We start from the raw sequence: 14,632 nt of genomic DNA on the forward strand, positions 1-14,632 counted from the left end.
GTTATTGTTCTAAATTTCAAAAATTATACTTATATAATTATTTACTATTATATCATATTATATCATATAACGGTGGAAAGAACATCCAACAATCAATTAATTTTGCAAGAGTTCAATCATGATCTTGAACTTTCATATATATAAAAAAAAAAAAAACTTTATAGCTTCTTTAATTTTATGGGAACTGTGGTAATGATATTTTTTTTATTGCAACATGAGTCAAATTTGTAATTTTTTTTCTCAATTAATTATATGCTAGAAAAGTTAAAATATAAAATTTCATTAAAATTAAAGTTTTTGTTTGATAGTAATTTACAATTTCATGTATACATATATATTTCCTAAAAGGCAAAAATATTCTACGGTTGGGCCGAGATTTAAAAGTATTTACATAATTGCTTTTGTATCGGAATATTTATATGACCCAAACTAATTAGGAGAATCCCTAACTAATTTTGTAGAATACTCTCTTCATCCCTATAAATATGTTTTCTCATGAGCTCCCTTATCGAAATTTTAATATTCAAATCATAATATATTAAATCATAATTTGATTTATTATATATAGAATTGGAATATAATATTATATAATTTTTAATCAATCAATAAAATTAGAAGTTTTTTTAATTAGAATACAATTAAATTATCTTTAATAATATAAAATTAAAAGTCCTATATGATATTATACACTTTTTAATCGATCAATAATTAAAAATTTTCTAATGAGTACGTGGTCCCTCAATTGTTGTAAAATCTAATGAAAAATAAATAATATAAAGCCAAGGAAAAGATAGATGGAAGGACAAGACATGGTAATTATGTGAAGTGTTCTACTTGTGAAGCATCTTCTGCCTCATCAGTAGCTTAGGTAATGTCTACACACAAATCTAATATATATATATATATATATTGAAAGGTGCGTTGGTAATATATATTGTATATAAAATATTCGAACATCAGTGAAATGACATGAATCGTCCACGTGTCGTATGCAAGATTGATTTGATGAAGCCGAATCTAGGCGCCATTCTTTGAAGCAATTTGCTCAAACGTATATTCTCCACTTTCAGAGCCATTCCAGGAAAAAACAATACAACGCTGTTTTTTGCTTTTGGTAAACCAAAGCTTTGAATACGAATACGAATACGAATATAAATTAATAAATATATAATAATAATAATAATAATAATAATAATAATAAAATCAATGAGAATGTCCAAAACCAAAATGTTAATTTTTAGATAAAAATATTAATTTTATATTTTATAATGCTGCAATTTCAGTAGACTTTAAACTATTATATAATTGTATAATTGAGTTTGACTTAGTTTGCCTTGTACAAGTGGCAAAGCTGTTGTCTATTACAATTTATGCAAATGTTACACTCTTCTGTCAAAAGCAAGGAATTTTAGCATAATCTCAATGCACAATTCTTTCCTTCTGTTAACGGACTCTAATCTGTCGTATCAATGACTTTTTCTTTTTTTTTTTTTTTTTTTTTTTTTTTAAAACTAGAACGAAATCAGTTCAAAATAAAAATAATTCTTTTTTTTTTCTATACAAAAATGATTATTTAGTATTCGTCGTTTTATCAAATTAAGTAACTTGTCCTTTTAATTTGATAATATTAATTAATAGTTCTTAAGGTTTACCTTCATCTAACTACTTAGTCCTTCTGTCCACATTTTTTCATTATAACGAATCAAAAAGTAAGAGAGATGTGAGATAATTAATCTAAAATGACTATAATAATTTCTCATGACATTTCCTTCTCTTCCTTTCTCTCTTCTCTTCTCTACATCTGGATATCAAATGTTCTTTCTGAGTACATGCATTTTGTGGGCTTAAAATTTAAATATATGATTTTTTAGATTTGAATTTATGTATTTGCTGGTGGTTGCACTAGCAACATAAAACTAAAAATTTAATACAAATTTTCTTAAAAATAGGTTTTTTTTATAACATGTTTGCTGTTGGTGGTTATTGGGTGAGAATGGAGAAAGAGAGAGGCACATAAGAATTAAAGAGGAGAGATGGAGATGGATAAGAGTTTTATGGTTCTAAATAAAAGAAATAGACCAGGTTAATTTAGTAATATAAAGGTATTTCAGTATTTTCCCTATGATTATAACTGCAAATATTCATAATTTGGATGAAAAGACTAAATAGGATTATTAATTAATATTAAAAAATACAAAGATGAATTAATTAATTTGGTTAAACATCGAGTATCACATAATTAATTTCCCTTTTCTATATTGCATTGATTCGAATTATTTTTTTTTAATACGATATTAAGAGAATGAATTTCAACTTGAATGTATTAGGAGATTCTATTATTAGAACACTGGGCAATGCTTTTTTTTTTTTTTTTCTTATGAAAAAGAAGGCCAAAGCCTTACAAACAAGAATATGCTATTCTAATAGCATTATGTCATCCAGTTCCCACAATTATTTGCCACCATACAAATGCGATTGATCTTTGTTTGGTCATTTGGAGACAAGAAAATCTTGATAATTCAATTATTGGCCTCCTTTGTGCTTTTTCATCCTTGTTATTATATATATATATATTTTTTTTTAATACACTTAAATAACAAATTTTGATTTTTTTTAAGGTGAAACGGAAAGAGTAATAAATTTAATTTAATAAATTTCATAATATTGAACAGATAAATAATTGTCTGAATATTTTTTTTCTTTAATATCTAAAATTCTAGGATTTAGATTAGTTTAGTTGATAATTATGAAATATCTTCTTCCTTATCTATAAACTGAACGACAATATGTAATTTCATTGATATACAATTCATATAGCTTCTAGAAGTACAAATCTAGCAAGACCCGGTCCAAACATTCCCAAATCGACGCGCAATTATATTTTTGATTAGGAGTATCTCAAAATTATTATTAAAAAAGAGAAAAGCTCCAAATCTTAATTAACCCAGCTAAATTCCATTATCGTCATCATCAGAATTCCTTAAACACCTTCCTGACCTGTTCTAGGGTCACAAACAGCACAATCGTAAACGGCCCTTGCCTTGAGATCGTAGGTATGAACCCCTTGTAAAGGGCCAAGGGCCCCTCCGCCTTCACCGTCTTGATCGCGCAATCCAACGCTCCTGCATACGGCGGCGCCTTCCCTGGCTCCACCTTCATGTTCATCACTCTTGTTTTGATCACGTCCACCGGATTCGACGCCACCGCAGCCACAAACCCTGCCGCGAAACTTGCTGTCACGTGGGTCCCCAGCCCATCACGCATCAATCCTTTTTGGAGAATCGTTTCTTTGAATTGATCGTATGATGCTAGCTGTGATGCTGTTACTAGCATAGCGCGGTTCACCGTAAGCGATGAGCCGCGCCACAGGCTAGTAACGCCTTCTTGTTTTGCCATACGTGTGATGGCGTCGACAACGCTCTTGTAATTCCGACGTTGAGCTGGAGGAAGACGACCGTCGGCTTGCATGCGTACCATTGCCACATCTGCAGGGTTTCCAACGGCGGCTCCGATAGCTCCAGCAATAAGTCCAGCAGCGATCTTGCTCGCTAAAGGCATGGTTTTTGTGTTAGGATCAGTCCATTTTTGTTTCAAAATATCGTAAAGACCCATGCGGGTGGTGGAATAGAGAGTCTGGCGGAGGACGGTGGCGGAGACACCGGAAAAAAGAGCAGCGACGCCTTCTTGTTGAACAATACGGACACCGACAGAAATGGGACCGACACGAGGTGGTGGAACCGTTAGTGGTCGTTGAGGCACGTGAATGGTGGTGGCCCCGTGGTGGAAAGCAAGAGCAGGGCGGAGCGTTTGGAGAGCTGGGTTCGGCGCGTGGGATTCACCTTGGAGTTGCATGCGGACTTTAATAAGATCAAGAGGATGTGTAGAGCAACCAGCAATAATTGAAGCTATGCCTCCTTCAACAAAACCTTTCAAACCCATTTTTCAAGAATGATTTCAAGAATCGAAACAATCAAAAAAATGATATCTTGCTTGTTTTTCTTTTTCCGGGAAAAGCAGAAAAAGAAACGCTAGAAAAATTTTCAATGACAAATAATACAAGACCAGTTGGAATTAGGGTTCATCTCACTGGAAACCAGGAGATGGGAATGGAGACCGAAGGCTATAGAAGAAGAGTGAGGTACGGTAGGTCTCTGAGACATATGCTAATTTGTTAGGTGAGAGAGAAAAGGTGAGACTGATGGTTTTGAGAGGAAGGGGAGAAAGGAGAATTTATAGTGGGTGGTGTGCGTTGAAGGGGAAAGGTGGTGCAAATTAGCTTTCTTTTCTTACGCGAAAACATGTGAAATTTTGAAGTTTTGGGTAATGTTTGACGCGGTTAAGAGTTGCTCTTTGGACTTTGAAGGGTCTACTGGCTTATGCTGGCACATGCCAAAATTGGGCCAACTCCAAGGCTAGTCTACGTTTAATTGTCTAGTATACAATATTTATATAGTTGAAATTTATTTTTATATAATTTTGGTTTACTTTTCTTTTTCTTAAATGATTTTATGAAACTTCAAATCAAATTGAATAAGTCATCACTATCTTATGTTATGGCTTAAAAGAAGCAAAACACCAAAATATATTTACACAACAAATAATCAAATTTAAAAAGAGTATGATTTATGAATGTAGGATATGTTTATTTAGTTTAGCTATTTATATCAATAGCATTAATTGATAGCTATTTAACAACAGTTGATGTTATAATATAAAATAATTATTAGGTGGTAATTATTTTTTATGTATTGTCATGTATATATATATATATATATAAAATTTATTTTGAAGGTGAATTTTTATATTTTATTTTATAAATAAAAGTATTAATTAAATTTTTTAGAATAATATCTAATAATTATATATTAGTTTTAAATAATCATAAATAAATCATCGTATAAAATATTAATTTATAAACAATAATTATTTTTATAAAGTTAATATAATTAAAATTTAAATATAATATAAATAAAATTTGGTTAAGAGTTGATTTTTTTTTTTGAAAATGTAGCTACGAAGATGACAATTGATTATGACTTTTATTAACTATCAATGTTTATCTTAAACTCTTATTTAATACTTTTAGTCTAGTAATTAGGTGCACGTTAATTATCAACTAATCAAATGTCTCGCTAATAAGAGTCATGAGATCAAATATGTCAGATCAATTTTATTGTGATATTAAATTTTTTTAAAAGCAAATTCCAAAGTGTTCCGTAATCTAATTTGCACTTTTATGTAATTCATAAAATGTTTGAAAGACGATTTAATAGTAATAATAATAAGCCATAAAAGAAGCTTTTCAGAATTTATAATGCAATCTTAATTGGTAATTTCTCTTACTCGACGCTCTAAAAATGGGGTTACGTAAATATAATATATTGTTTTGATTCATGTATATAAAATATAAAGAATATAGTTGGAGAAGTGAATTGAAGAACGTAAAATAATCATTTGAAAATTCATAGAATATCACTTTCATATTTTAATTATATATTTAAAAGATTTTACACATTCTTACAAATCCATAAATCAATTTTATTTTATATGTTGAAATTAATTAATATTTATGCCTTCTTCTTCTTCTTCTCTTTTTAATGGGTGAATGACAATTTCACCAAGATAACCAATCCACAACTTCAGGAGTCAAAGCCTTATTTTATCGTTCTCACCCAATTCAAATATCTTAAAGATATTTTATTCTAAACAAATCCCCTAAATATTGCCAATGAATTACTGCTTTTTTTTCTCTTTAAAATAGCAGATATGTTTTTGGTACGTTAAAATGGAGCAAAAGCTCAAAAAAAAAAAAAAAAACAGATCTGCTGTAATTCTAATCAATACACCAGATCTACTGCTGATTATAAAACAAATGACGTCAGTGGTCCAATTCTAATTACATAATTAACCTTAATAGTCGATAGTTGATGCCTTGATGATGGTCGCATTACCTAAATGACCTTTTGAGGAACCTGATTAGCTGAATAATGATGTGTAAAGGATGGTGGAGAAAAGGGGCAAATCCAATTAAAAGAAGGCCGACCATTCATTGGGGCCGAGTGCTATTATTGACTTGGATTCCCACTTGAAACTTTCCAATCTGGCCCGTTGCTTAATGTTCCGTTCCATTCATTGCGTCCAAGTGTCAAAATTTGATTTGGAATCTGACAAGACTTCTGACGAGTCACAACAGGAACCCGGTTGAGGTCGAAGCAGGTTGGATTTAGGGGAGGCTATATTTACACCTGTCCTTGACTCGCGATTTCTGCTGCTTTGGGCCCCAAAAGACAGGGCGACAGAAGAAGGAAATTCTGATATAGACTCCAACGAAGGGAGTAAGTGCAAAAATCAAATGCGTCGCCTGAGACATTCGAACTCGCGGGGAAACCCCATGTACTTAGCAGGCACACGCCTTAACCACTCGGCCAAAGCGACGTCGTTGTTCATTGAATTAAAATCTAATAATATATATGCCAAAAAAACAAAAAAACTGTTTATATTTTACAGGTTTTAAAGGCTTTTTTAACACCCACGTATGTCTTATTTTATGTTTCTATCTTGATTGTTGTCGGTTGTTTTGGATTTATGATTCTCTTTTACTTCTTATTTATGAAATAATACAATTTTCGTATCTATTAAAAAAAAAGAAAATTGTACTAAGCATGGTTGCTAAAAATGAGATAATCATATAAAGATGGAGTAATTGATTTTAACTCAGTTTTTTTTTTTTTTTTTGATTAATTGATATTCTAACACTATCTCGAGTTTATAAAAATAAATTATATAGCATTTGATGAACGTTAAAACTAAGATTTAAAGATAGAAATAATAAACTACTTTCTCTATTTTAAAATATAAATCGTTTTAGATTTTTTGTATGGGATTACGAAAACAATTAATTATTTTAAATTATAATAAAACTAACGACAATTTGAGTTAAATTTAAGGATGATTTATGAAGATAATTATTATATATAATATAAATATAGGTAAAATTAAAAAATATCATTTATTACACTTTAAAATACTCAAAACGACTTATATTTTAAAAACAAATAATAATTTTAAACGACTTATATTTTGAGAATGAGAGAGCATTAAATATAAATATTAAGCCAACATATAGTCAACATAAACACAAAACTATAAATTTTCATAAGGTGACTTTGCCACTATGGGCAATAAAAAAGTTATTGATTTGAGCATCGTTTGTTTGGTTGAATTGTAAAGTATGAATCTAAATCAATAATTTATCGCGCTAAATGATAAACCAATTGTATCAAAAACTAATTATTAAATAATTACAAAGTAGTATATAATGTTATTTTATAATTGAAGAGGGTGACTTTGTCTATTCATTAAATAGATTACATAGTTTACCAAAAGCTTTTTTATTGAGATAAAATTTAGTTTTTGATCAAATTTTTACTTTTTTTTTACATTATAAAATCCTTTCAATTTAACAATTTTTAATTTTTATTTTAACAAAATAAATAATAAGTGGCTAACAAGGTGTTCGTTGGAGTGATAAGCAATTTCAATTTTATTTCGGAAAGTATATTTTGTTGGAATGATAAAAAAGTTTTATGCTATATGGTTCGTAAGAATTTAACCTCCTGGTTATAAAAATAATAATAATAAGTGATGGTTTTAATATGTAAAATCATATTTTCTTTGTGAATCTATATAGTTTTTTTTTTCTTTTAATATATTCTTTAATCAATTGTAATATATGAATTAGTAGGGTTGACAAAAACAAAATTAAAATAGTATATAAAAAATAGTGAATATGAATGATGTGTGAAGTAATAATTGGTTAAGGTAAAGCATTATTTTTGCTTAAATACTAAACATAATGGGAAGAATGATGAGCTTTACAGTTACAACACACACTGACACACATACATATCTCATGTGTAACGGATTTTTGGACCATAATCACATGCTTTAAGCATTTAAAATTAAATACAACACTTTCATGGGACAGCTACAAATCCAACTCTTTCTTTCCAACACGACAAAAACACTGTCTTTTACCGCGACAAGCCAAAACCAGAAACTCCTCAAACACCAAGGCAAAAAAAAAAAAAAAAAAAAAAAAAGAAAGTAAGCTTTATTTCATTTCTCTCTGCGTAATCCTTACTCTCTCTTCTACCTTCAGATGCTCCAATCATCAGTAGTTTCCACAGTGTCAAAATCCCATTTTACCCTTCATTACTCAACCTACACGCGCCACCATTTTTACCACCCCATTGCCGCCATTAGAATTCATGTATAACAAATTTACAATTTTAGGGTTTCTCTGTTCTGGTCTAATTCTTGGTACTGGGTAGTGAATTAAATGCTTATCCCTGGAATTATTGGGTTTCAAACCCTTTTCTTTTTCTTTGTGTTCTTGTTTTGCCTTTGGTTACACCATAAGTGGCGAAATGCGGTGGCTAGGAAGGAGGAGATCAGACGGCTTGTCGATTTGGTCTCAAAGGAGTCTGCTTTGGTAGAATTTGAGGCTGTTTACGAGTATAGTTCTTTTCCAAAACCGCACCAATGCGCCGTTTGCTTTTGCCCAACCACCACGCGCTGTTCTCAATGCAAATCTGTTCATTACTGGTGCGTTCTTTGCTATATTTTACATCGCACTTTCAATTGATTGGATATGTAAATTTTATTATGTGCATGTTTGCTGTTTGATTTCGTGTTACAAGTTGTGTGGGTTATTTTAATACCCTGCAACCTGCATCATAGAAAATAAGGTGGAAATGGTGGTGGGGATAGGATTTGTGAATCTTTGGGAGGAATTTGTGCTCTTGTAGCTATTGTTATGCTCCCTTTTTAATGTTAACTGCCAATGCGATTGGTTTGGCTTCAGCCTTTTGTTTCTGATTCAGCCAGTGGAAATGGGAAACAAAATAGATGGGAGTTATGAAATTTTGAAAAGAATACGAAAATGTGGAACGTGCCAGTAAGAAATGGAATCAGGAAGAAGATAACCAAAGAAGAAAAAGAGGAAGAAAATAATCCTGTGTATATATTTTCCTTTTTATGTAACTTGTACAATAAAGAATAACTGCTTGGTATTTATACTATATGTGTAACTGTCCCTTGTGCAAAGAATAGTAACCAACCAGAAAAACTTATAATTAAGCTTTTGACTATTTCAACTAAGTCTTCTTTCAAAATTCTCCATTTTAAGTTGCAAGTGGGATGGGGACATGTGAATGACGAATGGAGAATGTTGCAGTATAGGAATCTTGATAATTTGAGTGGTGGGAGCTATAAATGTGTTTGTGTTTGTCTGTATCAATCTGTTTGTGCTTGCAAATCCTGTAGAATTAAGCTGATGGAATTCTTCATTTGATAACATGTTAAATTCCAGCTTTAAGAAACTATGATAGTCTTTAATCTTTTCTGTAGCCTATGTATTCATGTCCTGTGACAAGACTGGTATATATGGTAGAATAGTTGAAAATGGACACTTATTCAGAACTTTTAGGTCTGGTATCTGTTCCATCCAATGTGGAAATTTCACCTGTCAGCGTCTTGGTTATTCTACAGAGAGCAGTGTAAACGTGACATTAACATTGGTGGCTCTTAAACAAAAGAATATGAGCCAACAGTTTTACCTACGTGATGTTCTGATTGCCATTATTTTCTATGTTTGGTTGGGTTAGCTAGTGTGGGTTTATTCACAGGTTTAAATATGGCAGCTTGGTCTCTATGATGTTTTCTTTTCTTTTTTTTTTTTCCTGTTTTTACAGCATATGATGCCTCTGAGCAACTTCCTGCATATCTTTTGTTGAACGTTTTAAGAAGGCATTCCTGTAAGCAGGAGTTATTTAATCGAGTTCATCCTGTTTAGGCAGGAGCATGAACCTCATTTCCTTTATGTTACTCATACTGTTTTATAATGTAGACTACAATATATTTGCTAAAAAAATTGTAAATGCTTGGACAAAATGGCTGCTTAGGCTTTTGGTTTTTCCTTGCTGAATGTCTGTTGTATTTGCATTTTAATGTGCTTAGCTGCTGTCATTTTATGCCCTTCTGTTGTATTGACCACCAGATTTGCCTCTTTTGTAGTTCTGGTAAGTGTCAAATAGTTCATTGGAGACGAGGCCACAAGGATCAATGTCGACCCCTAACTACTGCAATGCATTTGAAACTTGATAGTGAATTTTGTGAAAGATCTTCAGAAAAACAATCTGAAATGCATGTTTTGAGAAGTGAATTATTAGCCAATGTTTCTACCAATAAACAACTTGGTTACAGTTGTACAGGCAGATCAGAGACACCTTCTGAAGATGTTTTGCCTGATATACCTTGCAGTAGGGCTAGTTCTGAGGAAATGCAAGAAACTAAATTGCCTCCTCCAAAGTCTAATAAGACAGTCACTTATGTAAATAGTGTTTCTCGGCCAAGTAAGTTAAATAAGGTGAAACCCAGTTATAATGGTGAAGCGGTTGATGGTGATCCTCAGCTTCCAAATGGCAAGGTCATGTCTGATGATGTCAGGCCAGCAAAATCGGGCAATAAGAAGTTCATGAAAAAAGCTGCATTGCCAGAAATGTTAGTTACGGATTCTGCAAAGTGTAAGGGCTCAACATCCTTGAGCAGTTTGAGGTTAGATTCTGTGACTGATGATGGGGAAGACGATTCACAAGTAATTAAGGGTAAACATGCAAGATCTTTGTCATCTAACGCTTCCGGTGATCATTCACGAGATGCTTCTAATGGCTTGAAAAATTCTGTCTGGAGGAAAGTTCAGCAGTTGAAAATGAAGCAATCTCACAGTCACGAGGTGCTTATTTTTATTTCTATAATGTGCTTGATGTTTACTATGATATGTTTATAATGAGAGCTTCACATATTTTGCTGAGATGATTTGAACTAATATTGTTCAATTTGTTCATTGACAGAGAATTTTTCCATATGAACTGTTTGAGAAGCTTTACTCTTGTGACGAAGAACTAAGCCCATTTGGGCTGAGAAATTGTGGGAATAGGTAAGGAATTTTAATATAGATCCAAGACTCTTTGGTGTTTGACTGGTGCATGCCTTTTATTTTATAATGCATGCTAAGCCCTGTTGTGAGTCAGTGTACAAGATTGATATTTTGATTGTTTTTTAGAACCTTGAAGTTTGGACTAGCGGTTTGCCTTTTTGAGTAGGCTGTATGTTGTCATTTTCTTATTTATTTTACAAGAGGATCTTAGAAGCATCCTTTTCTTGTTTTCCTTTTCCCGAGAAAAAGTTAGTTTTATCATTCAACTTATGCAGTTTCTTCTTGGTAGCAATATAACTTCACTTGAAATCTTTTGCAGTTGTTATGCTAACACAGTGCTCCAATGCCTGGCGTTTACTCGGCCTCTGACTTCCTACTTTGTTCGTAGGCTCCATTCTGGCACATGCAAGTTTGCATTACTGATTCATGTTAGAATTTGTTACTTGTTTCTTAGAATTTGTTTCCTCATTTTATGGTATTTGTCTTCTTTATCAGGTCGAAAGAAGGAATGGTGTTTCATATGTGAATTTGAATCTTTGATTCTGAAAGCAAGGGAAGGGGAGTCCCCCTTGTCACCAATTAGGATTTTATCAAAGATAGAAAAAATTGGCAGTCATCTTGGTCATGGGAAAGAAGAAGATGCCCATGAATTCTTGAGGTGAACTGGTCATGAAAATGTTGCTCGTCTGTTAATTCCCATCGATGAAGTATCAAAATTTATATATTCTAAAATGTGTATGACTGTTAGTTGTTGATGTGGCAGGTATGCTGTAGATACAATGCAGTCTGTATGCCTCAAGGAAGCTGGAGCTTTGGGCGTATTGGCTGAAGAAACAACTCTAGTAGGACTAACTTTTGGGGGTTACCTTCGATCAAAGGTTGTTTATGTTTTGTTGGTACTTTAATGTTCACAGTCTTATTTAACTGCTATAACCCAATTGAAGATCAAACTGTCCTGATTATATTTCTTCCATTTGGAATATTGTGATTGGGATTTTCAGATAACGTGCATGAAGTGCTTTGGCAAATCTGAAAGATTTGAACGGATTATGGATTTAACTGTTGAGATAGATGGGGACATTGACACCCTTGAAGAAGCTTTAATGCAATTTACGGCTTGTGAAATGTTGGATGGAGGGAACAAGTACATCTGCAGCAGGTTTGTTCAGTAGCTTGGGTATTTGTTGCTTAAGAATTAGAGGTGTTTGAGGGCTAGTTTCATTACTTTCTATTAGCCATTAGGCTACTCGTGCAGTGTTTGGTTTGGATAACAGAAAGCAATGCTTAAAAAGCAAAATTGTTATTTTTTATGAAACAAAGAAAATTAGTTCCTTGATGTAATTGCCTTTTTCTTTTCTCCTGTGAAGTGGAATTCATATATTTATTAAATATAGTTTCTTATTGTTAGTATTTGCTTTTAAGTAAAGGCAAATTTGTATAAGCACAGTTAAATGGAAAAATAAAGTGCAAGCAAACCCATACATGTTAGCTTTCCTTGTCGCATAGATTCAAAAGGTTCTTTGGACCCTAGAAATGCATCTATAACATAGGTTAATCAGTTTGAGGTTTTGGCCACAAAAATTGAATTCTTCATCTCATTATTATTATTATTGTTGTTGTTTAATCAGGTGTAAATCTTATGTGAAAGCTAAAAAGAAGCTGTCATTATTAGAGGCACCTAATATCCTTACAATTGTGTTAAAGCGGTTCCAGGTAATTAAGTACTGGATTGATTCCGCACAATTTATAGTAATTTTTTGACAGAAGATAAACTTGTTCTCTTCATATGATTTTAAAACATTGCTGGTTCTATATTCTTGCAGTCTGGTAATTTTGGGAAGCTGAACAAGTCAGTTCGTTTTCCTGAGGTCCTTGATATGGCTCCATATATGTGTGGAAAAAGTGATAAATCTCCTCAGTATAGTCTTTATGCAGTGGTTGTTCATAGGGATATGCTGAATGATACTTCTACTGGTCATTATGTCTGTTACATAAAGACTTCCCATGGCGAATGGTTTGGGGTTAACGATAGTATAGTACGTAATCTCTCTTTCATTGATAAAATTTCTATTTGAAATGGAGGCTTTAACTTTGTTTCTTTTTGAAGATGCTCCTCCATCCTCTTCTCTCCCTCATCCCCCCTTGCCCCTCCTCTACCAAAAAAAAAAAAAAAAAAAAAAAAAGAAAAGAAAAGAAGAAGAAGAGGAATTTAGAGAAAGAAAAAGAACATGGACATGACTATGTTATTAGAGGATTATATGTTTGTAGGCATGTGACTATTAAAAACTGCACTTATAACCTACATTTAAGAGGCATTCTTATTAGATAGTGCATTAAGTTAAGATAACCGCAACTGCTATCTTGCACTTCTCTTCTTCGTAATGGGTACAAACAGACTTGATGGGACTGTTGAAGAAAGAAAGTTTTGGTTGCATAGTGTGAGAAATACGAAAATTAATTTAGGATGAATTCTTTGTTTCCTACACCTGTTGATTAGTATTTTAGTATAACTACGTTGTCTATACAATTTTTGATAATTATGATAAGGAGGTCAAATTTTATTTTCAAAATTATTTTATCTGATTGGTGGATCCTGATTTTCTGTAGGTAATGCCTGTAGAATTGGAAAGGGTGTTATTGGAAGAGGCATACATGCTCCTTTATGCAAGGTAAAATGCTTTTTGCATCTCAGTTTGACATGAAATCTTATTTATGTGTGTATTTACATTTCAGTTCTCTTATTTTAGACACCATCCTCGAGCCCCATCTGTATTGAAGAGTAATGTAGAGACATACGGAGTGAAGCTCGAGAAAAGAAATTTGGAAGCTGTACCTTCCAGCCTTAATACATCAAAGGCAAAGTCAAAGTCAAAGTCCCACTTTCCAACTGCTGATCCATCAAAGCCACAACTGAAGCATGGCAAATACCCATACCGGATGACTCCCGATGATTCGATCAGTAATAAGTTGCTGGAACCAGATGATTGGAGATTCCATCTTGTGGACTCATCAAGTGAGAGTTCCTCCCTTTTTAGTTGGTCTGATGCAAGTTCTTGCAGCACCGCGAGCACAAAGGGCTCAGTGAAGAGTGAAGACTTTTCCGATTTCCTATTTGGTGAAGCGGGACCTGGTTGGTGTGGCCATGGCCATTGCGGGCTTTCATCAGATGCTGCTGCCCCTCCATTGTATAGAAATGGTGATGCAGATTTGCATAGGAGAAAGGATAGTTGGAGACAACCGCCTCCACAGAATGACTGGAGATAGGATGTAGATGGGCATGGAAACCTGCATTCTTTGTACACTGATACAGGTAAAAAAGAAAAAAGAAAAAAAAAAAGAGAATGTGGAAAGTTAACCCCCCCCCCCCCCCCCCCCCCCCAAAATTTTGGTAGTAACAGTAGGTAACCTGACTCGGAACAATTAGTGTAGGCTAACCCTTCCATATTAGGAGGAAAGTGGGGATAGATCAACTCAAAACGTTTTGTTGAGGTTTGAGTTGAGATGAATTTAAGCTTCTAGACATTGTTGCTGTAAGTGGAACATAAATTAATCATCAATTCTTTTTACTCTTTCTATTCCTTTTCACTTCCATTTGGAGTTACTAAAATGTAGTAATGCCATTTTAGATATTGC

General features: G+C 32.8%; 2 protein-coding genes and 1 non-coding gene across 4 annotated transcripts; 1 reads left to right on the top strand and 2 right to left on the bottom strand.

Moving 5' to 3' along the window:
* Positions 1 to 2,775: 2,775 nt before the first annotated feature.
* On the bottom strand, positions 2,776 to 4,228 carry UCP5 (uncoupling protein 5). The gene has a single exon (XM_012226259.4). It carries the CDS (start codon positions 3,937 to 3,939, stop codon positions 2,971 to 2,973), a length of 969 nt encoding a protein of 322 aa, XP_012081649.1. The 5' UTR covers positions 3,940 to 4,228; the 3' UTR covers positions 2,776 to 2,970.
* A 2,127-nt stretch (positions 4,229 to 6,355) lies between these two features.
* Positions 6,356 to 6,435, bottom strand: TRNAS-GCU (transfer RNA serine (anticodon GCU)). Its single transcript has one exon. It is a non-coding gene; the product is annotated as a tRNA-Ser (tRNA).
* Positions 6,436 to 7,961: 1,526 nt separating this feature from the next.
* On the top strand, positions 7,962 to 14,577 carry UBP17 (ubiquitin-specific protease 17). Of its 2 annotated transcripts, none has more exons than XM_012226261.4 (11): positions 7,962 to 8,607; positions 10,078 to 10,795; positions 10,914 to 10,999; positions 11,319 to 11,383; positions 11,495 to 11,657; positions 11,763 to 11,877; positions 12,001 to 12,158; positions 12,628 to 12,712; positions 12,823 to 13,035; positions 13,607 to 13,668; positions 13,747 to 14,577. In XM_012226261.4, the coding sequence occupies exons 1-11, from the start codon at positions 8,342 to 8,344 to the stop codon at positions 14,261 to 14,263; spliced, it is 2,448 nt and encodes an 815-aa protein (XP_012081651.1). In that variant the 5' UTR covers positions 7,962 to 8,341; the 3' UTR covers positions 14,264 to 14,577. The 2 variants fall into 2 exon arrangements, with proteins under 2 accessions (XP_012081651.1, XP_012081650.1); XM_012226260.4 differs by having other exon boundaries at positions 7,963 to 8,607; positions 11,319 to 11,404.
* Positions 14,578 to 14,632: the final 55 nt, after the last annotated feature.

The sequence above is a fragment of the Jatropha curcas genome, chromosome 3, assembly GCF_041381405.1.
Source record: "Jatropha curcas cultivar XTBG-Jc1 chromosome 3, XTBG_Jcur_1.0, whole genome shotgun sequence".
NCBI classification, from domain to species: Eukaryota; Viridiplantae; Streptophyta; class Magnoliopsida; order Malpighiales; family Euphorbiaceae; genus Jatropha; species Jatropha curcas.